Here is a 27,304-nt window from a genome sequence, read left to right on the forward strand (position 1 = left end):
ATACAGTATCAATTGATTATAAGTATTTGTACAGGAAAATCATGGCATATCATTTCCATAAGTCAGCCCTTGGAGGGATGGAAAAGAGAGGAAGTTATGTTATAAGGTATTGAATCAACAGATGAGTGGAAAAATAAGTAAAGAACTAGTGATTCACATTGAATAAATGTAGAACTAAGTTTAAAATGTTATAAACTGGGACTGGGCATTGTGGTCCAATGGGTTGAGCCACCTTTTGGGACACCTACATCTCATATTGGAGTGCTGGTTTGAGTACCAGCTGTGCCACTTCTGATCCAGCTTCCTGTTAATGTACTTGGCAGGTGGCAGATGCTGACTCAAGTACTTGGGTCCCTGCCATCCATGTGGGAGACCTGGATGGAGTTGACCCAGGCTTTGGGCTATTGCAGCCCTGGTTATTCTGATCATTTGGGGAGTAAACCAGTGAGTAGACGATCTCTCTCTATCTTGCCTTCTTGATTGCCCTGCCTTTTAAATAAAATAAAATCTGTCTTTTGAAAATATTCTAAGCCATGACAGTGTAAAAATTTGAGGGAAAATATCTGAGAGTTGAGGATGGGTAGGTATGAAATTTTTCTCATTGATCATAACATGGATCAAGAGCGATAATCCTGAAGAGATTACTGATTTTCTTAAAGAAATGTTATCTATCTAAAGGACCCTATAAATCTTGCAAGGAAGCAGACGTTATAGTGAGATGTGTAATAAAAAGAATTATCTTTTTTTTTCCAAAGAAACCTTTTATTTAAGGCATACAAGTACAACTTTAGTTGTATAGTGATTTTTCCCACCATACCCACCCTCCCACTCTACTTCCTCCTCCCTCTCCCATTCCCAGTCCCATTCTCCACTAAGATTCATTTTCAATTAACTTAATACACAGAAGATCAACTCTATACTGAGTAAAGAGTTCAGTTTTCAAACACAAAAACACAAAAAATGTTTGAGTACAAGTTTTACAGTTAATTTTCGTAATACAACTCATTGAGGACAGAGGTCCTGCATGGGAAGTAAGTGCACAGTGATTCCCATTGTTAATTTATTTATTGCAGAGTGGACAGTGAGAGAGAGAGAGACAGAGAGAGAAAGGTCTTCCTTTTGCCGTTGGTTCACCCTCCAATGGCCGCTGCAGCCGGTGCACCGCACTGATCCGATGGCAAGAGCCAGGTGCTTCTCCTGGTCTCCCATGGGGTGCAGGGCCCAAGTACTTGGGTCATCCTCCACTGCACTCCCTGGCCACAGCAGAGAGCTGGCCTGGAAGAGGGGCAACTGGGACAGAATCCGGCACCCCGACCGGGACTAGAACCCGGTGTGCCGGTGCCGCAAGACGGAGGATTAGCCTAGTGAGCCGCGGCGCCGGCAACTGCTCTGTAGTATTCTGTAGAGTACATATCCTATAATTTCTTTATCCAGTCTTCTGCATTTAGGTTGATTCCATGTCTTGATATTGTGAATTGAGCTGCAATAAATTTGGGTGAGCAGATAACTCTTTTATTTGTTGATTTCATTTCCCTTGGGTAAATTCCCAGGAGTGGGATTGCTGGGTCATATGGTAGGTCTATATTCATATTCTTGAGATATCTCCACACTGTCTTCCATAGTGGCTTTACCAGTTTACATTCCCACCAACAGTGGATTAGGGTACCTTTCTCTCCCCATCCTCACCAGCATTTGTTGTTTGTTGATTTCTGTATGTGAGCCATTCTAATTGGGGTGAGGTGAAACCTATTGTGGTTTTGATTTACATCTCCCTGATTGCTAGTGATTCTGAACATTTTTTAATGTGTGTGTTGGCCATTTGGATTTCCTCTTTTGAAAAATGTCTGTTTAAGTCCTTGGCCCATCTCTCTAAGTGGGTTGTTTGTTTTGTTGTGGAGTTTCTTGATCTCTTTGTAGATTCTGGTTATTAATCCTTTATCTTGTGCATAGTTTGCAAATGATTTCTCCCGTTCTGTCAGTTGTCTCTTTACTTTCCTGAGTGTTTTGCTGTACAGAAACTTCTCAATTTGAAGTGATTCCAGTTAATTTTAGTTTTGACTGCTTGTGCATCTGGGGGGTCTTTTCAAGAACTCTCTTCCTGTGCCAATGTCTTTTAGGGTTTCTCCAATGTTCTCTAATATTTTGATGGTATTGGGTTGTAGATTAAGGTCTTTGATCCATTTTGTGTGGATTTTCTGTGTAAAGTGTAAGATAAGGGTCTTGCTTCATCCTTCTGCATGTGGAAATCCAGTTTTCCCAGCACCATTTGTTGAAGAGACTGTCCTTGCTCCAAGGCTTGGTTTTAGCTCCTTGGTCAAAGATAAGTTGGTTGTAGATTCTTGGATTGATTTCTGACATTTCTGTTCTGTTCCATTGGACTATCCATCTGTCTTTGTACCAGTACTATGCTGTTTTGATTATAACTGCCTTGTAGTATGTCTTGAAACCTGGTATTGTAATGCCTCCAGCTTTGTTTTTGTTATATAAGATTGCTTTAACTATTTGAGGCCTCCAGTGTTTCCATGTGAATTTCAGCATTTTTTCTAGATCTGAGAAGAATATCTTTGATATTTTGATTGGTATGTCATTAAATCTGTAAATTGCTTTCAGAAGAATGGACATTTTGATGACATTAGTTCTTCCAATCCATGCACGTGGAGGAATTTTTCCATTTTTCGTTTCTTCTATTTCTTTCTTTAATTTTTTGTTAATTCACATCATAGAGATATTTGACATCCTTGATTAAATTTATTCCAAGGTATTTTATTGTTTTTGTCACTATTATATATAGGATTGATCTTAAGAACTTCTTTCTCAGCCTTGGCATTGTCTGTGTATTCAAAGGGTGTTGATTTTTGTGTATTGACTTTATTTCCTGCTGCTTTACCAAACTCTTATGAGTTCCAGTGGTCTCTTGGTGGAATTTTATAGAATCATTTCGCCGACACTGCGGCTCAATAGGCTAATCCTCCATCTAGCGACGCCGGCACACCGGGTTCTAGTCCCGGTTGAGGCGCCAGATTCTGTCCCGGTTGCCCCTCTTCCAGGCCAGCTCTCTGCTGTGGCCCAGGTGTGCAGTGGAGGATGGCCCAAGTCCTTGGGCCCTGCACCCCATGGGAGACCAGGAGAAGCACCTGGCTCCTGCCATCAGATCAGCGCGGTGCGCTGGCCGCAGCGCGCTGGCTGTCGCGGCCATTGGAGGGTGAACCAACGGCAAAAGGAAGACCTTTCTCTCTCTCTCTCTCTCTCTCTCTCACTGTCCACTCTGCCTGTCAGAAAAAAAAAAAAAATCATTTCATCTGCAAATAGGGATAGTTTGACTTCCTCCTTCCCGGTTTGTGTCCCTTTGATTTATTTTCCTTGTCCAATGGCTCTGGCTAAAACTTCAAGGACTATATTGAATAGCATGGTGAGAATAGTATCCTTGTCTGTTAGAGGATCTCAGTGGGAATGCTTCCAGCTTTTCCCCATTCAGCAGGACAATGGCCATTGGTTTTTCATAAATTGCCTTGATTATGTTGAGGAATGTTCCTTGTGTACCCAGTTTGCTCAGCGTTTTCATCATGAAAGGGTGTTGTATTTTACCAAATGTTTTCTCTATTGATATAATCATACGGTTTTGTTCTTTAGTTTGTTAATGAGTTGTATCACATTGATTCATTTAGAAATGTTGAACCATCCCTGCATACCAGGGATAAATCCCACTTAGTTTGGGTGAATGATCTTTCTGATTTGTTGTTGGATTCGATTGGCTAGAATTTTGTAGAGGGTTTTTACGTCTATGTTCATCAAGGAAATTGGTCTGTAGTTCTCTTTCTCTTGCATCTTTTCCAGGTTTAGAAATTAAGGTGATGCTGACTTCATTGAAAGAATTTGGGAGGATTATTCCCCTCTCTTTCAATTGTTTTGAATAACTTGAGAAAAGTTGGAGTTACTTCTTCTTTAAAGGTCTGGGAGAATTCACAGTGAATCCATCTGGTCCTGGGGTTTTCTTTTTTGGGAGGGCCTTTATTACTGATTCAATCTCTGACTCAGTTATGGGTCTGTTTAGGTTTTCTATGTCTTCATGGTTCAATTTAGGTAGGTTGTATGTGTCCAGGAATCTTTTTTTTTTTTTTGGACAGGCAGAGTAGACAGTGAGAGAGACAGAGAGAAACGTCTTCCTTTTCTGTTGGTTTATCCCCACAATGGCTGCTGCGGCCGGCGCACCGCGCTGATCCGAAGCCAGGAGCTAGGTCCTTCTTCTGGTCTCCCATGTGGGTGCAGGGCCCAAGGACTTGGGCCATCCTCCACTGCACTCCTGGGCCACAGCAGAGAGCTGGACTGGAAGAGGAGCAACCAGGACAGAATCCGGCGCCCCGACCGGGATTAGAACCTGGTGTGCCGGTGCCGCAGGCAGAGGATTAGCCTATTGAGCCGCGACGCTGGCCAAGAATCTATTTATTCTAGGTTTCCAAGTTTGTTGGCATACAACTCTTTGTAGTAATTTCTGATGATTTTATTTATGTGGTGTCTGTTGTTACATTGCCTTTTTAATCTCTAATTTTATTGATTTTTGTCTTCTGTCATCCTTTTTTAGTTAGTTGGACCAATGTTGTATCAGTTTTGTTTATTTTTTCAAAAAATCAGCCCTTCTTTTTGCTGATCTTTTGTATTTTTTTATTCGATTATGTTGATTTCTTCTCTAATTTTAATTATTTCTCTTCTACTAGTTTTGGGTTTGGGTTGCTGTTATTTTTCTAGATCCTTGAGGTGCATTGATAGATGCATTCATTTATTTGGTACCTTTCCAGTTTCTTGATGTAGGCTCCAATTGCTATAAACTTTCCTGTTAACACTGCTTTTGCTGTATCCCATAAGTTTTGTTGTTTTTTTTTTAAGATTTATTTTATTTATTTGAAAGACAAGGGTTGCAGAGAGAGGGCTTCCATCCGCTAGATCATTCCCCAAATGATTGCAACAGCTGGAACTGGGCTGATCTGAAGCCAGGAGCTTCTTCCGGGTCTCCTGCGTGGGTGAGGGGCTCAAGGGAATTGGCCATCTGCTACTGCTTTCCCAGGCCACAGCAGAGAGCTGAATTGAAGTGGAGCAGCTGAGACTCAAACTGGAGCCCACATAGGATGCCTGCATTGCAGGCTGGGGATTTAACCCACTGTACCATAGCACCAGCCCCATCCTTTAAGTTTTGATATGTTGTATTGTCTTCATTTGTTTATAGAAATTTTATGATTTCTCTTTTGATTTCTTCTATGACCCCTGCTGTTCATTCAGGAGCATGTTGTTCAGTCTGCATGTTTTTGCCTATGTTCTAGAGATTCCTGATTTGATGATTTTCAGCCTCGTTTCCTTGTGATCTGAGAAGATGTATGGTATGATTTCAATTTTATTGAATTTGCTGAGACCTGCTTTATGTTTTAGCATATGGTCAATCTAAGAGAAAGTTCCATGCACTGGTGAGAAGAATGTGTATTCTGCAACTCTAGGATGAATAGTTCTGTAGGTATCTGTTAGGTCCATTTGGTCTGTAGTGTCAATTTACTCTGCTGATTCCTTCCTGATTATCTGTCTGGTTGATCTATCCATTGCTGAAAATAGGGCATTGAAATCACGCATTACTATTGTAATTGAGTCTATGTCTCCCTTTCAGTCTCTTAACATTTCTTTTAAATAGCCAGATTCTCTGTAATTAGGTACATATAAATTTATAATAGTCACTTATTCTTGTTGAATTGATCCTTTAATCATTACATAGTGTCCTTCTTGTCTCTTAATAGTTTTTGTGTTAAAGTCTGTTTTGTCTGATAATAGGATGGCTACACCAGCTCTTTTGTGGTTTCTGTTAACATGAAATATGTTTTTCCATCCTTTGACTTTCATTCTGGATACATGCTTGTAGGTGAGATGTGTTTCTCATAAGCCTTTTGGCTTATAATCCATTCAGCCTGTCTGTTCCTTTTAACTGGAGAGTTGAGGCCATTTACATTCAGGGTGACCTTTGATAAGTAACTACTTGCTTGGCTCTGCCATTTTTTCTTAAATATTCCCATTTTTTACTTTGGATTTCTGTTGTACTTTTACTGGAAGATTTTCTTCCTTTTCCTTCTTCCATAGTGATGACCATGTTTCTGTGTTTCTGTGTGCAGAACAATTTTAAGCATCTTCTGCAGGGCTGGACGAGAGGTGACAAATTCTTTCAATTTCTGTTTTTTTTGTTTGTTTGTTTGTTTGTTTGTTTTTTAAGATTTATTTATTTACTTGAAAGTCAGAGTTCCACAGAGAGAGAAAGAGAAGTAGAGAGAGAGAGAGAGAGGTCCCCCATCTGCTGGTTCATTCCCCATTTGGCCGCAACTGCTGGAGCTGTGCCATTCTGAAGCCAGGAGCCAAGAGCCTCCTCCGTGTCTCCCCCGTGGGTGCGGGGACCCAAGGACTTGGGTCATCCTCTATGGCTTTCCCAGGCCATAACAGAGAGCCAGATCAGAAGAGGAGCAGCTGGGACTCAAACTGGCACCTGTATGGGATGCCAGCACTTCAGGCCAGGGCTTTATCCACTGTGCCACAGCACCAGCCCCCAATTTTTGTTTGTTATGGAAGGTCTTTGTTTCACCTTCATTCATAAATGAGAGCTTTGCAGGATATATTATTCTGGGATGACAGTTCTTTTCTCTTAAGACTTCAAATATATCTCGCCATTTTCTCCTAGGCCTGTAGGGTTTCTGTTGAGAAGTCTGCTGTGAGTCTAATTGGAGATCCCCTGTAAGTAATCTGGTGTTTCTGTCCTGTACATTTTAGAATCTTTTTTTGTTGTTGTTTGTTTTACTGTGAAGAGTTTGATTACAATGTTTCATGGTGAAGATCTTTTCTGGTCATGTCTGTTAGGAGTTCTATGTGCTTCCTGTACTTGGATGTCTCTTTCTCCAAATTAGGGAAATTTTCTTTTATTAATTCACTAAAAAGTTCTTCTAATCTTTTCTCTCTTTCCATGCCTTCAGGAACTCCTAGAACCCGTATGTTAGATCATTTGATAGTATCCTCTAGATTCCCAACAGTGTTCTTTAGTTTTCTAATTTCTTCTTCTTGTGTTTGGTCTGACTGTATAATTTCCTGTGCTTTAAGTTGGATACTCTTTGTTCTGCTTCACTGATTCTGTTGCTGAGGCTTTTCACTGCACTTTTTAATTTGTTCTATTGAATTCTTCATTTCCAAGATTTCATATGAAGCTTTTAATTTTGTGGGAGAAGTTTTCTTTTATGTCATGTACAAGCTTCTTTAGTTCATGCATTTGCTTCTGGTTACTAAGTAATCAATGTTTTATGTTCAATGTTTTGAATTCCATTTCTGAAATTTCTTCCATCTCATCATCTTCAAAATCTAATATTGAAGTGTTGTGTTCTTTTGGGGTCATTATGTCGTTTTTCTTATTCTCATTTCTTGAATTGGTGTATTTGTTATTCGGCATTTGTAGATACCTGTTGGTTTCTTTGTTTTTTTCACTGTGGTGGCTTTTATCTTTGTACTAAGCCTCTGTAGATTAGTGGAGTGTCTGCTTTCAGGGACTATCTAGAGGTTTGTGGTGGGTATGGCCAGAGAGCTCTTCAATAATCCAGGGTGAAGGGGATGTCTGAGGTGACACACCCACCCAGGTTTGTCATGGTAAGTCTCCTCTTTTTAAAAAAAAATTTTTTTTTATCAGTGGGGAGATTTTTTCTGTTGGTGTAGATTCATCTGAACTCCTCTCCTCCAAGGAGACCAGTACCCCAGTGGGTATAGTATTCATCTCTTCTGCCACTAGGACCACACAAAAGATCTGTCCAGTCCTCAGTGTAAGCTCAGATTCCCCAGCAGGTAACCAGGGAGCCCTGAGTGTGTGGAGCCTCTGACAGTGACTGCCCAAAGTCCCAGCCACACCCAGAGTCTTCCCACGCAGCCTCAGTGTTTTCACAGCCCTCCCACGCAGCCTCAGTGTTTTCACAGCCCTGGCACACAAGCTTCCCATAGTCATGAGCACCCAGTTGCCTGTCTGTTTTCCCCACCAGACTTGGGAGTTTCTGCTTGGCTGGTTGCTGGTGCAGGACCGGGGCTTGCCCATATGTCCATATGTTACATATGTCCAAAATGGTGCCCACTCTGTATCAACTTGTTAGTATAGTTGTTGCAGGGTGATCAGGGAGCGAGAAACATGCCCTCTCTTTGTTTTTTCTTCTCTAGTTTGGCAGGTACACTATCCACCATGCGATTCCAGGCCAGATTCTCTCTAGGTTCTTCCTGCAGCTTTTTCACCAGTGGCTTGGGCTGCTGCAGTCTGGTCTCACCTTACTCTCAACACTGGCACGGAGGCTCTTGGCTGCTGGGATCCTGAGCTGTGCATGGCCATTCCCTCCACGTGGGTCCACTGTGTCCCTCCAGCTTTTATGGAGTTTCCTCTGCCATTTTCTCCTTAACTCTTCCCTGAGACTGCATTCTTTCCAGTTTTTTTAAACTATCTTTTCCTACACTAGAGCAGCAAGCTCCCTCTCTATTCTGCCATCTTAATCTAATAAGAATTATCTTGAAAAGCAAAAAAAAAAAAAAAAAACAAAAACCACAGATCTTCCATCCACAGGTTCGCTACCCAGATGGCCATAATGGCCATAGCTGCACCGATCTGAAGCCAGGAGTCAGGAGCTTCTTCTAGGTCTCTAATGTGGGTGCAGGGTCCCAAGCACTTGGGCCAACCTCACTGCTTCCCCAGGACACAGCAAAGAGCTTGATCAGAAGTGGAGCAGCTAGGTCTTGAAACGGTGCACATACGGGATGCCAGCCTGCAAGCAGTGGCTTTACCCGCTTGCCACAACACCAGCCCCAGAAATTATATTTCACTCTGATATGGGAAGCAATGTCCAAAGTCTTGGGTTAATGCACTGCTGCACCTCAGTGTCTGCACCTGAATGGCTCTCAAATCAAAGGAGAACTTAAAAAAATTCAAATTTAGGGGTGGGTGTTCGGCAAAGTGGTTAAGTTGCTGCTTGGGATGACCACATCCCCTAACAGTGGCTGGTTTGAGTCCTAGCTGCTCTGTTTCCCATCCAGATTACTGCCAATGTGCACCCTGGGATGCAGCTGATTTTAGGGGGACTCAGTTGGGTCCTGCTACCCATCTGGCAAACCTGGATTGTGTCCTGGGCTCCTGACTGCCACTTGGCCCAGCCCTGGCTGTTGTCAGCATTTGGGCACTGAGCCTGTCAGAGGGAGACCTCTTTGTCTCTGTGTTTCTGCCTTTCAAAAATAATAAAAATAAAAACAAATTATAGGATGGAAAATTGAATATAAGATGTCTCTGCTAAGTGGTATGTATATTAATCTGAAAACCTGAGCACAAAAGAAGAACCTTAGACCTGGGCAACCTTTATACATTGTTCAGAAGTATAGAAAGTTGGCGTTTTCTAAATTATTTTTGAAACATATTAATACCAAATCTGACAGCATGCAAAAAAAAGTCTACCATTCTTTTTTTTTTTTTTTTTTTTTTTTTTTTGACAGGCAGAGTGGACAGAGAGAGAGAGAGAAAGGCCTTCCTTTTTGCCGTTGGTTCACCCTCCAATGGCCGCCGGCGCGCTGCGGCCAGCGCACCGCGCTGATCCGAAACCAGGAGCCAGGGGCTTCTCCTGGTCTCCCATGGGGTGCAGGGCCCAAGCACTTGGGCCATCCTCTGCTGCATTCCCTGGCCACAGCAGAGAGCTGGCCTGGAAGAGGGGCAACCGGGACAGAATCCGGTGCCCCGACCGGGACTAGAACCCGGTGTGCCGGCGCCACAAGGCGGAGGATTAGCCTAGTGAGCCGCGGCGCCGGCCCTACCATTCTTAAAATTAAAAAAATCATAAATATTGCTAGGTGTGATTCAGCAACATATTAAGAGGATGATCCATGATGATCAAGTTTCTTTCCTTGCATGTGAAGAATGTAAGAGTTCAGTATCAGGAAATACTAAACACTATTTTAAAATGCAGAGGAAAAGTGATTATCTTCATAGGAACTGTAAAAGAATTTAGTAAAAGTAACCATTAATTCTGAGGAAAGAAACAATTCTTACTAAGGTAGGAATTATGATTTACTTGATAATTTCCTTAACATATCAAGGAATGTCTTTTATTCCTGACATTGACTAGAAGCAATTCTCATTTAAATTTAGGAGTATCCGTGTTACCATTATTATGTAACATTGTTCCAAGCAGGTCTAGCCAATCCAAGGTGTGCAGTGTGCATGAAAACTGGAAAGGGAGAGGCATCAGTCAAGGCAAATGATGTAATTGCATGCCTAGAGTGTGTCAGAGTAGAAAGTGAGCCTTGCTCTTCACATCTTGCATTCCTGCCCCTTTTCATTCATACAGACATTTAGGATTATCTTTCCTAAAGCCGATCAAACTGATTTTACAAGTGACCTTCTTCACTTACTTACATTCAGAGTATTTTTTCCTGAAGTTCATATAGATTTACTTGAACTTCCAGTTGCTGTTAAGATTTGTTTATTTGAAAGGTAGGGCAGTAGAGAGAGGGAGAAACAGAAAGAGAGAGAGATATCCCATCCATTAGTTCACTCCTCAAAAAGGCTACAATTGCTGGGGCTGGGGCTGGGCCTGGCTAAAGCCAGGAGCCAGGAACTTCATCCAGGTCTCTCACCTGGGTTTCAGGGGCCCAAGCTCTTAGGTCATTGTCTGCTGCTTTCCCAGGTGCATTAACGGGGAGCTGGATCAGACAGAAGCCATGGCTTGAATCAGTGCTCTGGTGCAAGATGGAGGTGTCTCAGGCAGCTGGGTCTTAACTTGAACTGCTTTCTGAAAAGTTTATGTATTTGTTAGGTGGATGAGTAGAGCAGAGTGTAGAAGTGAAAAAAAAAAAAAAAAAAACATTTCTTAAAAAAAAAAGTTTATTTAAAAGGCAAAATGACAGGAGCAGGCGTTGTGCTGTAACATGTTAAGCTGCCGCCTGCGACGCTAGCATCCCACATGTGTGCCTATTGGAGTCCTGACTACTCCACTTTCATCCAGCTCCCTGCTAATGCAACCTGGGAAAGCAGTGGAAGATAGCCTAAGTGTCTGGGCCCCTACCACCTACGTGGGAGACCTGGATGGAGTTCCAGGTGCCTGGCTTCAGCCTGGCCCAGGCCCAACCACTGCAGCCTTGGAGAGTAACTTAGTAGATGGAAGATCTCTTCCTCTCCTCTCACTCTGCCTAGCAACTAAAATAAAGAAATCTTTAAAAAAAAAAAAAAAAAAAAGCAAAGAGAGAAAAGTCAACCTTCTATCTGCTGGTTCACTCTCCAAATGGCTGGGCCAGGCTGAAGCCAGGAGCCTAGAACTCCATCTTCCTCTTCCAGGAACTCAAGGACTTTGGCTATCTTTTGCTGCCTTCCAAAGTCCAGCTTTTCTTTGTTACATCCTTGTAAGGTGAACAGGGAAAGCTCTTATTTTGGTTTTATATTGATGTGTGATCAGGTTTATTTAACAATGAGTGATTTTACTAAGTAAGTTAATATTTCATAGTTTTTGTTTTGTTTTATTAGAGAAAGTAAAATGTTTGTCAAGGGCATTACAAAATCTCTACCTTTATCATTGGCAGGTAAATGCAGTAATACAAGAAATAACATTTATGACTCGTAACTTCCATGTGTGTAGTACCTGCCATGTACTTAAGCATGATGCTTGGTATATTGCATGTTTTGGATCATTTGATCCTTACAGCATCTTGATGATAACATAGCTCGTATTATCCCTGTTTTACAGATGAGAAAACAGTTCAGAGAGGTTATCAAGGTAACACAAATGGCAGATTTTACACTTGAATGGCCATGTGATCTGACTCCTCTAGAATTTATGTATCTTGTTAGTTACTGGTGTAATGAATTCTCAGTCCGTTAAAGAGAGTACCTGTTGATTTTTTTTTTTTTTTGGTAGCTGACTTTAAGTATGGAAGAGAGTGGGTTCCACTCCCCTCCCCTCACTAAGACTTACAAAATAGACACAGTTTAGTTGTAGACTATATGGTATAATAGACAGGTAGTGAGTCTTGTGTAATTTCTTCGTTCCTTTTTCTTACTGACTCTCAAAAGATGCATAAGCCATTATTACTACCCAGATTCGTGTGATGGGGAACACCATGTGGCACAGAGTGTTCAACGCAGTGTGCTCAGAGAACTAATCTTTGGGCTCAAGAAGTTTAGAGCTGGGTGAGATAGGTGTGGGTAAATATTAGAAGGGAAGTAAACATTTTTAAAGCAAGAATTTGTTCTATTTTGTATTTCATAGAAACATTTATTATGAATTGCTAAATATTTTGTCAAACTACCAAAAATGTGGAATTTCTGGGGGATGTTTTAGGTCTACAGCTTATTCCATTGGCATTGGAAAGGGACTTGGGTTCTGAAAATATATATAGCATGAAATATCAGTAATGAAATGGAAAGAGCTGCCACCTGTGACAGTCATCTGGTGAAGGAGCTCTGCAGCTTTGAGAAATAGCTTTGCCAGAGTCAATGTTATGTGGTTAAATTTGGGGGAAGGTGACCTAATGTTTTCTGATGCCTCATATTTTCTTGTGTGACCTCATTATTGGGTCGTTGGATTATGGTAAAGCATCCATCACATTAGGAAGGGTGACGTCATAGTATCCTATTTCCTGGGAACTAGCTTTGCATGTTTCTGTTTGTTAACTAGGCCTTTTGATATTTTCGTAGACAATCTGCTTCATCTTGATTCTGCAGCATTCCAAACTGTGGTATCCTTGGGGTTCTCTTAAGATTGCTATGGTGCAGAAGATTTAAAATCAGGTATGGCTGCGGGGCCAAAAGTCCCTCAGTGGAAATTTCAACTTCAATCTGCCTTATACCCTCTGATTTATCATTTGGGTTTCTTTCTTTTTTTTTTTTTTTTTTTGATGGCCTTTTAGCTGATGTTCACAAGGAATAGAGTCACGTGATGTATGAAGGGAAACATATACACTTCTCTGAGGTTGACAATAAGCCCTTGTGCTCATATAGCCCCAAACTGTGCAAGCAGCGGCGACTCAACGGCTACGCTTTCTGTATCAGACACGTTCTGGAGGACAAGACCGCCCCCTTCAAGCAATGTGAATATGTGGCAAAGTATAACAGCCAGCGCTGCACCAACCCCATCCCCAAAGCAGAGGATCGTAGGTAAGACCTAATAATAAGACTCGATCCTGGATTTAATCTGGTAGGCTTATAATGTTTCCTTTTCTTGTCTTCTAATGTCTTTGGGGTGAATTTAATCGGTGAGTTCTGGGGGTCGGCTCAGTAAACTTTGAAAGACTTCTAAAGATGAAAAGATGGCAATTTTTACAAAAGGAGTAGTAAATTTGGGGAATTACTTTAAAAAAATTGAGTGCTTTCTTTTTATTGGTCTCGTAAACTTCTAGAATTGTTTAAAAAAAAAAAGAACATTTTTCTCAAAATTGCTCCTTGGAGTACTGGTACTGATTTATTTGCTTTGTAGCCTTATAAAGTCATGTCTGACTTATTTTCTTAGTTTTATCATCAGCCCAAATGAGAAATATTATAGGACCTACTTAGGTGTTGTAACTAATGATAATAATTTTGAATTTTTTGAATCTGTGCCTGAAAAATACAGAATTAAATATATTACTCGAATCATTCAGATTTACTTCATACCAGATTTCTAAGCAGTGTGTGGCATGGTTTCATAATCTTGCCTTTCTTGATTAAAAGACTTCCAAAAAGTGTATGTTTACCATAATTTAGAAACAGTATTCTCACTGTAAATGTAGTCTTTATCATTAGGATGTTTAATTTACATTTGCTGAATGTAAAGAAATAAAATGTCTTCATATTCCTGAGGAAATTCAGAGTCTTCCCTTATGATCCCATCTTCATGTCTCTTTTTCAGTTCTCTAGAAACCCTACCTACCGATCATTGCAGGAGGTTACAGAGATGAATGCGTGTTTTCCAGAAGCTTCAGATACTTGTTATCTTGAAATAGAAAATGTAAACCTTTTATATCTCTCTTCGAATGCACACAGCCTTCATCATGTTCCTATAAATAAGCAAGTGTCACTTGCATAATTTGGTTGACAAGGAATTTGTATGTTAGGATGAGCACTTTTAACACTTTTGGTGTGAAATAAATAATTTGTGATGATAGAGATCCCACCAAAAGGAGTATAATGTGGTGATTTGGGAATACTCTCTTAGAATTTCTAATGAGCACTGAAGGCTTCAGTTTACAGGGCTTGAAAGTTAGAAACAGCTGCTTAGCGAGGCAAGGAATAAAATTTTAATCTCAGATGAGAAAGGACTAGGGTAAACATACCTGGTCAGTTGGTTTGAGCAGACCAAAAGGGATAATTTCTTGCCCCTCCCCATTTTTAACCTGAAGAATGGATGAACTTGGATGAATTTTCTACTTCAGCCTCTGTTATAAACACACCTCCATGATTTTGTCTTAAATGTGGTGTTTACAGTTGCAGTTGTGAACCTTGGGCTTTTTTTCATTTGATCGAGAGCAAGGGTTATCTTAATAGTGGCAGGATTGAAGTGAGTGTTCTGTATTTCTCGGAAATGTGAATTCTTTGTGGCATTTGTCTTCAAAGTAGTTTCCTCTTTGTAGGGAAAGGACTTCTGTGTCTCCATGTCAAGTGACGTTATGCTTCCTAAATACCAAGTTATACCAAGTTCCACGATTGATGCTTGATCCTGTGGATGAAAATGTCATCATTATTTTTGTTATTTGTAAAGTTATTTGAAAAGAGGTTAAAATGGCTATCAGAAGGATGTAATATTCTTATGTTCCTCAAGAAATCCAGGTTGAATTCATATGCTGATAGGTCTAAACCTGTGCTTAAATGTTAATAGTTTTAAGTGTCCTATATGACATATTGTAGAGAAGAATAGTGTCCCTTTGAAAATAAGCTTTCGTTATTGTTAATGCAGTAACTTCTGAGCCTCTGGATGGGAGGTAGCTTTATGTATTGTTTAGAAAGCAGATTCCCAGATTTTAATTCACAAAGCTATAGTTTCTGTTTTATAACTTTCCTGGTGTATATTATGGATGCTAATTGATAGATTTCTGCATTTTTTAAAAGATTTATTATTTATTTATTTGAAAGAGTTACACAGAGAGGAGAGGCGGCGAGAGAGAGAGAGAGAAGGGTCTTCCATCTGTTGGTTCACTCCCCAATTGGCTGTAAAGGCCGCAGCTGCACTGATCTGAAGCCAGGAGCCAGGAGCTTCTTCCAGGCCTCCCATGCAGGTGCAGGGCCCCAAAGACTTGGGCCATCTTCCACTGCTTTCCCAGGCCACAGCAGAAAGCTGGATCAGAAGTAGAGCAGCCAGGTTTCAAACCGGCACCTGTATGGGATACCAGCGCTTAAGGCCAGGGTGTTAACCCACTGTGCCACAGCACCAGCTCCCGCATTTTTGAGATAGAGTAGTATTTGACTCAGTGGAAGCTAGGGCTGGTGAAGTCCGTTTTTTATACACTTGCATGGTAGGAAGCTAAGGCTTGTTACTGTAGCCTTGCTGCACAGAGATAAGTAATAAAGTTTGTTGGTTATTTTATATAATATTTTAAATTTAAGTTTGTTTTATATATAAATATCTGCCAAGAAATGAATATCTGCCAAGAAATTTTCTTAATCCTTGCACATTTATTCATTTTCTAAACAGATGAACTAGGATGTGATTCCCATACCATACAACTCATCCATTTAAAGTATACCATTCAGTGTTACTGTTCCACAAGGTGGTGCAGCCATCTAATGTTAGGACGTTTCATCCGCCCCAAAGAAACTGTGTGATCACAGCAGTTTCCCTCCTGTATGATTGCTCTGAACTTCATGTTTGTTTGTTTGTTTTTAAAGATTTTATGTATTTATTTAGTTGAAAGACACAGTTACAGAAAAAGAAGGAGAAACAGAATGAGATATCTTCCATCTGCTGGTTCACTCCCCAGATGGCTGCAACAGCCAGGACTGGCCCAGGCTGAAACCAGGAGCCAGGAGCTGCTTCTAGGTCTCCACGTGGGTGCAGGGGCCCAAGGACTTGGGCCATTTTCCACTGCTTTCCCAGGCCATGAGCAAGGAGCTCAATTGGAAGTGGAGCAGATAGGGCATGAACTGGCATCCATATGATATGTTGGTATTGCAGGTAGTGACTTAACACACGACGCCACAATGCTGGTTCTTGCTGTTGATAACTAAGTAAGCTTTCCCAGCTCTAGTTCTGAAGTATTTTCCCTTTGAGAAGATGGAGGCTTTTGGACTGTTGTGATGTGTGATGCAGTGACTAGAGTAAGGAAATTTAGGGAGGACTGCATATACAGGTTGGCTTTAGTGGTATTCATTATGTAGTACATGGTAGCCTCGTGTACCATGGGGCTACCCCATGGAAAACTATTTACTCTTCATTCATTTTTTCCTGTTCCTGGGAAACTTGATGGTGAGTGCAGTCATTCCTGATACCCCTTTCCTGTCCATTCATGGCTCGACTTTATGAGTCTACACTGTTTAAGGGATATGTGAACTACATCTCACACCTGCTGGCCATGGCGTGCATATAGTGTAGAGTCTCTTAACTAGCCCAAAAGCTTTTTCTTAATAGACCTATTTAAAACAAATAAGTGTCTCTGATACCTTTATTTTTAAACAAATCAACAAAATTTTTCTCTGCCTGTCTGTTTCTCCCTTTGAGAATTATGAGGATTTTGAGGATTATGTCATAAAAATCTTTGTGAATCTCCAAATACTTGAATGGCATTGGAACATATATTATTTTCCCCTCAAAAGAGAATTTTAAGTGATCCTTCATGTTCTCGATGCGTCACTCTGTATCCTATCAACAGAGACTGACAAAGCTCTGTGAGAAGCATTAGCTGAGCGTTTGTCCTGGGCTACCTACTAGCCCATGACTTGGCTTCTGTTGGCCATCTGTGCACACGTGCAGTTCCCATACAGCAAAATTACACTGACATTACAGATTGTTCAAGAGTGGGGGAAGTTGTGTATTCAGTTGGCAAATCTCAATGTTATATTGTCATGTAATTTTTAACCTTTGGATTCACATTTAATAATGTAGTTTTATATTCTACTTTTCTCAATATGTATAATGAACATTTCTCTGTGTATGTATATTTTTGAAGGTACTGCAACAGCCACTTGCAGGTACTTGGCTTTATCCCGAAAAAAGAGAGGAAGAAAAAGAATGATCCTATAGATGAGGTGAAGGTCAGACACCAGATGGATACGATGGCCTTCAGCCTGACTGTGCCCACGCTGGCCTTGAAGATGCCCAATGGACTGGATGGAATGTCCCTCTCTCCACCTGGGGCAAGGGTCCCTCTCCACTACCTGGAAACAGAGTTGGAAGACCCATTTGCTTTCAACGAAGAAGACGATGACCTAAAGAAAGGGGCAACTGTCAGAAAGAAGTTGCAGAGCAAGTTGGCCCAGAATCGGCAGCGCCAGAGAGAGACCGAGATTTTGAAAGTTCGGCAAGAGCACTTTAGTCCCCCACCTGCACCTTCACAGCAGCAGCCTCCGCAGCAGCACTCCCACCTGTCACCTTTATCCACTTCTTTGAAACCTCCAGCGCCACCGCAGGGTTCAGTCTGCAAGTCACCTCAACCTCAGAACACCAGCCTACCAGTGCAGGGAGTGGCACCCACCACACACACTATAGCACAAGCAAGGCAGTTGTCTCACAAGAGGCCTCTGCCCCTCCCGCCATCCAGTAGGGCTCCCCTCACGGACCCACCCAGGACTGACCGGGTCCTGATGAAAGCCACAGCCTTCTCTCCACACTTCTCTTGTATAAGTCGACTGCAGAGACTGGTGAAACTGTGCACCCAAAAACATCAGTTGGACACTGATCTCTTTCCCCATTTAGGTGAGTTACCTGTTTTACTGCATCATATGTGTATAATATAAGGAAATGTGTCCAGTCACCTGTGGCCTTCCCTGCTTGACTGCCACCTATGTGCTAGGGTAGAAGAAACTTGCACTGGGCAGCACAGTAACAGGTACTATATTTAGGAAGAGCACTATTAAATAAATATGTTAGTAGAGAGGACAGTGCCTGGTGAATAGGATACAGACATAAGAGTTGGAAATTTAGAATTGCAGTCATAGCTTTATTAGCAGTAAAAGCAACATTTAGAGCCAGTTTGCATGCCTCTGTAGCTTAGTGCTTGTGTGTCTCATGGAGTTCTCCCTAAGTCTTATCATAGGACTTCAGAATAGTGACAGCATTATTCATATCTGCTGACAGTTGTGGGTTTTTTTTTAACACTTCATTTTTTAAAAAAATTCCCAAGACAATACCTGTTCATGATTTAAAATGAGAAAAATACAGATAAAACTTTTGGTGTAGTCAAATGTATTTTTCCTTAGTTGCTTCTGAATCTTAAGTTTATTCAGATTTTCTGTATTTGTATTTGCTATTAATTGGTTGATTGTTTTGTTTCTGATCATTTAATCCATTAACTTATTTGGAGTTTATGCTTAAATGTATTACTAGTTATAATTCTAACTTCAGGAAAAAGTATTACATTACTTGAAAGTATGGAAATATGGCCAAAATTATGAACAGAAGAAATAAATGACGAAACCTCAATCCATAAAGCAGGTAGGGAAATAAAAAATAAAACAAACAGGAATTACCAGATGGACAAAAATTATATTCAGTGTTGGTAAGAACATGTTATCTGGTGAGTAATATAGCAATAACTATTCATTAAATATTGTCAGCAAATTCACTTTAGGGACTCTGACATATGGGTAAATATTGAAATGTAAGAATACACGTGCAAGTATGTTTATGGCAGCATAACTTGCAGTATTCCAAATCTGTAAGCAGCTTCAATGATAGAAAATCTTGGGTAAATCATGCTACATGTGTGGGTTGTGAAATAGTATAGTTAGTAAAAAGAATGAGTGACATTTGTACCCCTTGACCACATTGTCCCATGATTATTAACAAGTAGAAAAAACTAAGAGCTATTGTATTAGGCCATTTTGGTAAGAGTGAGTGAACAAAGTAAATAAGCCAGCAAGGGACATCTTTACATTGATTAAATAAGTATGTGGATAGTTGTTTGCTTCTTTGGTGTGAGCATACATAAAAGGGTAAAAGGTAGTACTCTCCCCAGCTGTGAACACTGCCTAACACAGGGAGGACACACTCAGATGGGATGTGCTTCACGGGATGTGTGTTACGGGAGGTGGGAGTGATGGCTTTTCTTATATAGTCTTGTATAAATGGTTTTACCTGTTGCTAAATTGTTTATGGTGTTGAGTAATAAAAATAATAAAATTTTAAGAATAGAGATAAGCAAAACTAATAAATTGAAAACATCCCCAGTATTATCAATAAGTATTTGTTCATACCTGGGTATATTCATTCAGTTATCTAAAATTGGGTTCCTCCTATACAAAGTTTTACAACCAGTTTTAAATTTTTCATAATATGTTTTCAAGTTGATTTTTTGCATATGTAATTTGTCATAACTGAATTGTTTTCAGTTTCATTCATTTCCAGTTTATATCATTGGAAACTGTGTAGATATATAGTTCTGCAGCAGAGTAGTCACTCTCACCTCTTTAATTTTTCCTTCAAATAGATTCCTAGAAACAGAATTGCCAGTTACAAGCCTCTACAGGTTTTTTTTTTTAATTTTTAATATGTGTTACCAACTTTTTCTTCATTGTTATTTTGTCAGTTTACCCTCCTGCTAGCAGTAGGTGAGAATGACAGTTTCTTCATGTCTTTACCAGCCCTGGGTATCGGTATCTTTGCCTTTGCAAATTTGATAGAAATTTTGCTTTAATTTGCATATCTTAGATAAGTGTTTCTCAAAATTTTGGCCTTAGAATCCTTTACATTTAAAAGTTATTGAGGATACCATAGAACTTTTGTGTATGGTATTGATATTTTTTGTATTAAAAGTTAAAACTCAAAATATATTATTCATTCAAAAGTAACAGTAAGCTCATTACATGTTAACATGGTCTTTTATGCAAAACAAAGATGCATATAAGGAGAACAGCATTGTTTTCCATTGCTTTGCAGATCTCAGTGTCTGGTTGTGTAAGATAGCTGGATTCTCATATCTGCTTCTGCATGCAGCCCATTGTGATACTAGTTTTGGCTAGTAGGATGAAAATACAGCTCCCACATAAGCAGTTGGGAAGGAAGGGGGCGTATTTTAGTAGCTTTCTAAAATAATTATGAGTACTCTTCTTTGCTTCTATACCAAAGCTTGGCAAGTGGTAGTTTTTTAAAAATTAGTCTTTTAAAGATAAGTTTGATGTGGGGTGTGTCCTGTCAGGGGACTTTTATTTCTAGTGTTAGAAAAGTAAAACCCACTAGTCTGCCTGGTGCTTCCAACAGATCTTTTACCCATGGACAATTTTGTATTGTCATGAATTGGTCATTTAGAAAATACTGGTTAACTGAATTATACATATATTCTTATTATTGACATATTTCTTGTAAGATTTTATTTTTTGAAAGGCAGAGTTACAAAGAAAAAGAGGGATATATATATATATATATATACACACACACACACATTTATATATATATATACAGAGAGAGAGAGAGATCTTCTATTTGCTGGTTCACTCCCAAAATGACTGCAACAGCTGGTGCTGGGCCAAGCTGAAGCCAGGAGCCTAGAGCTCTGTCTGGATCTCCCACGAGGGTACAGGGGCCCAAGCACCTGGGCCATTTTCCACTGCTTTCCCAGGTGTATTAGCAGGGAACTGGATGAAAGTGGAGCAGCCAGAACTCAAACTAGTGCCCATAGGGGATGGTGGATGATGGTAATGCAGGTGGTGCCATAACCTGCTGCAGCACAGTGCCAGTCCCAACATATTTCATTATACAAAGTTAAAGCATCACATTCATTAATGGTAGCACAAATCTCATAAGAAAGGTCTGGGGGTCGGGGGCAGCATTGTGGTGCATTGAGTTAAGTTACCACCTGTAGTGCCAGCATCCATCCCATATGGACAATGGTCCCAGTCCCAGCTGTTCTACTTCCAATCCAGCTTCCTGCAAATGTACTTGGGAAGACAGCAGATGATGGCCCAAGTACTCGAGACCCTACCACCCCCGTGGGAGACCCAGCTGGAGTTCAGGGATCCTGGCTTTGGGTAGGTGCAGCCCCAGCTGTTGTAGCTATTTGAGAAGTGAACCAGTAGATGGAAGATCTCCCTCTCTGTAACTCTGCCTTTCAAAAAATTAACCTTTTAAAATAGAAAATGCGAAAGTCTTTTGGGAAGTTGTCAGGCTATTAGTGAAGTGTTAAACTTTTTCAAAAACCAAGCTTTAAAGTGAAATTTTTGAAGTTTTTTCATCAACAACAATAAATACAGTGTTCATTTCAGGGAAATTGCCAAATATTGAAGGCAGTCTTTCAGATAAAAGTAATGTGGAACAACGTGTTCAGAATCAGTTGAAACAACCATTATACTTTTTGTGTTTGTTTCATGAAGAGAGAGAGTAGGTATGTATGTGAGCTCAGTTTTGGTTCACTCCCCAAATGCCTACAGTGACTGGGTCAAGACTGAAGCTGGGAGCTGGGAACCCTGTTCAGATCTCCCACATGAGTGGCAGGGACCCCATTACTTGAGCTGTCACTGCTGCCTTCCAGAGTCTGCATTAGCAGGCAGCTGGAGCCAGGTGTTGAACCCAGGTACTACATTGTGGGACACACCCAGGGATCCAAACCAGATACTGCAATGAGACACAGCTCCGGGGCTGGCACTGCGATGTAGTAGGCTAAGCCTCTGCCTGTGGTGCTGGCGTCCCATATAGGCACTGGTGTCCTGCTGCTATGGCCTGGGAAAGCAGTAGAAGATGGCCCAAGTGATTGGATCCCTGCACCCCTGTGGGAGACCTGGAAGAAGCTCCTGGCTCCTGGCTTTGGATGGATTCAGCTCCAGCCGTTGTGGCCATTTGGGCAGTGAACCAGTGGATGGAAGACCTTACTCTCTGTCCCTCTCTCTGTAATGCTACACTCAACTAAATAAAATCTTAAAAAAAATTAAGACACAACATCTTAAATGCTAAGCCAGAGGCCTGCCCCAAGAAAACCATAAGCAGCAGAGGCACTTTATGTATAAATGACATTTAATCAACGAGAATTTTATAAAGGCTCAAAGGTTGAGGTTTAATAAAATAAGCAGTCCTTGGAGCCAGCGCCATGGCTCACTTGGTTAATCCCCTGCCTGCAGCGCCGGCATCCCATATGGGCTCCAGGTTCTAGTCCTGGTTGCTCCTCTTCCAGTCCAGCTCTCTGCTGTGGCTCAGGAAGGCAGTGGAGGATGGCCCCAAGTGCTTGGGCCCTGCACCCGCATGGGAAACCAGGAGAAGCACCTGGCTCCTGGCTTCAGATTGGCTTAGCTCCAACTGTGGTGGCCATTTGGGGGTGAACCGACGGAAGGAAGACCTTTCTCTCTGTCTCTTTCTCTCATTGTCTAACTCTATCTGTCAAATAAATTAAAAAATAAAATAAGCAATCTTTAATGAACAGGTACTTCATAAATAAAACTTACTTTAAAAAAAAAGATTATTTGAAAGGCAAAGTTACAGAGGGAGAGGGAGCGATCATCTACTCACTGGATCACTCTCCAAATGGCCACAGTGGCCAGAGCTGGACTGATCTGGAGCCAGGAGCCAGAAGCTTCTTCCAAGTCTCCCAAGTGGGCACAGGGTTCCAAGTACTTTGGCCATCCTCGCTGCTTTCCCAGGCACACTAGCAGGGAGCTGGATTGTAAGTAGGATAGCTTGGGACTCGAACCAGCACCCATATGGGATGCTAAGGCCACAGGCCACAGCACCGACCCCTAAAATTTTAAAACCTAAAGGCATAATATGAAGAAGATCCTGCAGTTTTACCCATCATCACTTACTTTGTTTAGTTTTGAGAGAGAGCATATTCCCACAATAGACAAGGGCCAAGACCAGGTTCCAGGAACTCAAACCAGGTTCCTCTTGTAGATAGCAGAAATCCAACCTTTTAAACCATTTCACTTCCTCCTATAGTCTATACTAATGGGACTCTGGAATCAGGAGCTGGAGCTGGGTATCAAACCAAAGCTCTCCAGTGTGGGTATGGGTCTCCTAACTAGGATCTTAAATGCCAGGCCAAACACCTGCTCCCCACCATGGCTTTTATATCATCCATATAAATGTCAAAGCAGTGTAAAAGGCAAGTAATATCATAGTACTATTTTGAAAAAGTGTTTGACCTAAGGAACCCCGTGAAAGTATTTCAGGGAGGCTCACTGCCGCGGCTCACTAGGCTAATCCTCCGCCTTGCGGCGCCGGCATACCGGGTTCTAGTCCCGGTCGGGGCGCCAGATTCTGTCCCGGTTGCCTCTCTTGTAGTCCAGCTCTCTGCTGTGGCCTGGGAGTGCAGTGGAGGATGGCCCCAAGTACTTGGGCCCTGCACCCGCATGGGAGACCAGGAAAAGCACCTGGCTCCTGGCTCCTGCCATCGGATCAGCGCGGTGCGCTGGCCGCTGCGGGCCAGCCGCGGCGGCCATTGGAGGGTGAACCAACGGCAAAGGCAGACCTTTCTCTCTGTCTCTCTCTCTCACTGTCCACTCTGCCTGTCAAAAAAAAAAAAAGAAAGAAAGAAAGTATTTCAGGGGACCTCTGGTGATCCGTGAACTATACGTTGGGAACTGCTGTTTTGGATTAATATTAGTAATGTAGTTGAGGGGCCGACGCTGTGGCATAGTAAGCTAAGCTTCCATCTGTGATGCTAGCATCCCATATGGGCGCCCGTTCGTGTCTCGGCTGCTCCACTTCCCATCCAGCTCTCTGCTATAGCCTGGAAAAGTAGTAGAAGATGGCCAAGTGCTTGTGCCCCTGCAACCCACTTGAGAGATCTGGAAGAAGCTCCTGGCTCCTGGCTCCTGGCTTCAGATCAGCTCAGCTCCAGCTGTTGCAGCCATTTTGGGAATGAATAAGCAGATGGAAGACCTTTCTTTCTGCCTCTACCACTCAAATAAATAAAATATTTAAAAATAATAATAATGTAGTTGAATATTTGTCCATATGGTCTTTGATCATTGTTCTTATATTTGCCTTTCAACTTTCACTTTTTTGAAGTATTTCTCCTTTGTATTGATTTATAATAAGTTTTTGTACATATTTTTAAAAGATTTATTTATTTATTTATTTGAATAGGAGGAGGGAGTGAGAGAAAGAGATCTCCCATCAGCTGGTTCACTCCCTAAATGGCTGGCTGCAACATTTGGGGCTGAGCCAGGCCAAAGCCAGGAGCTAGGAGCTCCATCTGGGTCTCCCACATGGGTGGCAGGGGTCCAAGCACTTGGGCCTTCTTCCTCTGCCTTCCAAGGTGCGATAGCAAGAAGCTGGATGGGAAACAGAATTCTCCCATGTGGCGTGCCTGCACTGAAAGTGGAGTGTTAACCCCACTGTGCCTGCCCCACCCATATTTCTTGTTGCAAAGTCTCTCCTTCTCTTTTGTTGTCTGTTTTCAAATGTTTTATTTTAATGATTTTGGGGTTTAGAAGTTAACATTTTTTTAATGTATACCCTTTCTTTAGAATTTTTTCCTTTTGAAACAGGTTTTTGTTTCCTTTTTAGGTTGTCTTCATTACAATGTCTTCATATACAATGGTATATAAGTATAATCACCTACATTTTTTTAAGATTTATTTTATTTATTTGAAGGACAGAGTTATAGAGAGAGGTAAAGACAGAGAGAGAGGTTTTCCATCCGCTGGTTCACTCCCCAGATGGCCACATCAGCTGGAGCTGTGCCGATCCGAAGCCAGGAGCCAGGAGCTTATTCCGGGTCTCCCCATGAGGGGATAGGGGCCCAAGCACTTGGGCCATCCTTCACTGCCTTCCCAGGCCACAGCAGAGAGCTGGACTGGAAGAGGAGCAACTGGGACAGAATCAGGTGCCCCAACTGGGACTAGAACCCGGGATGCTGGCACCGCAGGCGGAAGATTAGCCTAGTGAGCCACGGTGCCGGCCTATATTCTCTTATTTCTCTAAAATAACTTTTTTTTGAAATCTTAGGCTTCTAATATGCTTAAGTTTTTTTAAAAATAAAATAATTTTTTGTTTTTGCACAAAAATGATAAAATCAGCAAATATAACATAAAATTTCATAGTTTGTAAAGCTGTAAAATTATGAACATTAAAAATAATTGAAATTATAAATAAAAATTCGGCAGGTGATATATGTAAGTATTAGAATTAGAGGCAAATATTAGAAAAAAAGTTACCATTCTACCTCAAAATCAGCATGCAAATGAGTTCCAGATAAATGATTAAAATGTGAATAATGAAATAAAAAGACTAAAAGAAAATGTAGGTGTTTGGGGCTGGTGTTGTGGCGCAGCGGGTTAAAGCCCTGGCATGAAGCCAGGAGGAAGCACCTGGCTCCTGGCTTCGGATCTGCGCAGCATACCAGCCGCAGCAGCCATTTAGGGGGTGAACCAATGGAAAAAGGAAGACCTTTCTCTTTGTCTCTTTCTCTCTCACTGTCTAACTCTGTCTATAAAAAAAAAAAAAAAAAAAAAAAAAGGAGAGAGAATATAGCTCATTCTTATAACCAAGCACAGTCTGCATCTATGACAGCAAAGAATAAACAAGGACACATTCATTCTTTTAATTAGCTTTCACAGTTCTGTCTTGGCTGGTTATATCAGCTAGTTACAGTAAAACTAGTGATAATAAACCCAAGATCAAAGGTTTGCTTTATTGGCAGTTAATTTCACAGCATGAGAAACAGTTCTTAGTTCTTATTGAGTTAGACCTTGACTTTTTCAAAAAAAAGTATAAATGTCTTACAGAAGTCATTGTTGCTTCTGCTGAAACAGTTAAAACACAACTTATGTTCTCATTTTTAAAGGTACCTCAAGTCGCTTTGAAGGACCTCACCTGAAGTTGATACTGTTGTGATTTCTTAGTTTTTTAATCTTTTTAAAAATTGCATGTTATTTTAAATCATTTATTTATTTGAAAGGCAGAGTGAGAGACAGGTGGAGGATCTCCCATCTGCGTGTCCATTCCCCAAAATGCCCGTAACAGGGAGCTCAGTCTGCTTCTCTCGTGCAGGTGGCAGCGACCCAACTACTTGAGCCATTTATCTCTGCCACACAGTGCGTGCGCTCATTAGCAGGAAGCTGGATTGGAAGCTTAGCAGGGACTCAAATCCAGGCATCCTGAGCAGCATCTTGACTTGGACCAAATGCCTGCCCTATTATTTTAGTTGAGAAAAAGTAACTTTTTAAGATGACCTGACATTTTAGGTAGTCATCTTAGAACAAGATTTGAATTTCTTTATGCTAGTGGGAATGTGTTACTTAATTTTAAGCACTTATTATTTGCATTTCAGTTAACCTTTTTATAGTTTCCCTATTGGCCACATGTAAATGTATTTAAGCTATAGAAATCTGTGAAGTCCTTTTCAACCTGCTTTAGGTCCTTTTTAATATTACTAATGAGAATGGCCTTTTGAATTTTTTTAAAAAATCTAATTATGGGGGCCGGTGCCTGCCTACAGTGCCGGCATCACATATGGGTACCAGTTCAAGTCCCAGCTCTTCCACTTCTGATCCAGCTCTCTGTTATGGCCTGGGAAAGCAGCGGAAGATGGACAAGTCCTTGGGTCCCTGTACCCACATGAGAGACCTGGAAGAAGCTCTTGGCTCCTGGCTTTAGATGGGCCCATCTCCAATTGTTATAGGCATTTGGAGAATGAACCAGTAGATGAAAGACCTCTCTCTCTCTCTCTCTCTCTGCCTCTCAAATAAATCAATCTAAAAAAATATATGTATATATATATACACACACACTTACTTATTTATTTGAAAAACAGTGACAGAGAGAAAGGGGGAGAGAGAGAGAGCTTTCATCTGCTGATTCACTCCCGAAATGACTCAACAGCTATGTCTGGGCCAGACCAATGTCAAGGGCCTGGAACTCCATACAGCTCTCTTATGTGGATGGTAGGGGTCAATACTTGGTTCATCCTCTGCTGCCTTCCCGGGTACTTTAGAAGAAGCTAGATTGGAAATGGAGTAGCCTGGGCTCTGCATAGCAAGTGGTGGCTCAACCTGTTGTGCCGCAAAACTGGTGCCAGTGGTCTTTGGATTTTTATTTTTTTATTTTTTTTATTTTTGACAGGCAGAGTGGACAGTGAGAGAGAGAGACAGAGAGAAAGGTCTTCCTTTTTCCATTGGTTCACCCTCCAACAGCCGCCACGGCCTGCGCGCTGCGGCCGGTGCACCGCGCTGATCCGGTGG

At 41.3% G+C, this 27,304-nt stretch overlaps 1 protein-coding gene across 8 annotated transcripts in view; it reads left to right on the top strand.

Moving 5' to 3' along the window:
- The window catches only part of INO80D (INO80 complex subunit D), a 74,928-nt gene that overhangs the window by 14,422 nt on the left and 33,202 nt on the right, over positions 1-27,304 (top strand). For 6 of the 8 annotated variants that reach the window (XM_051849222.3, XM_051849220.3, XM_089329981.1 and 3 more), the window contains exons 2-4: positions 12,707-12,799; positions 12,919-13,165; positions 17,146-17,891. In XM_051849222.3, coding sequence (XP_051705182.1) covers positions 12,948-13,165; positions 17,146-17,891 — 964 coding nt within the window. In that variant the 5' untranslated portion in view covers positions 12,707-12,799; positions 12,919-12,947. Of the gene's footprint in view, positions 1-5,312; positions 5,370-12,706; positions 12,800-12,918; positions 13,166-17,145; positions 17,892-27,304 lie in introns of all 8 variants that reach the window. The other 2 variants (XM_089329980.1, XM_051849225.3) reach the window with 2 other exon arrangements.

Source organism: Oryctolagus cuniculus, chromosome 3, assembly GCF_051225735.1.
Source record: "Oryctolagus cuniculus isolate XC-2025 breed Fujian yellow rabbit chromosome 3, ASM5122573v1, whole genome shotgun sequence".
Lineage (NCBI taxonomy): Eukaryota > Metazoa > Chordata > Mammalia > Lagomorpha > Leporidae > Oryctolagus > Oryctolagus cuniculus.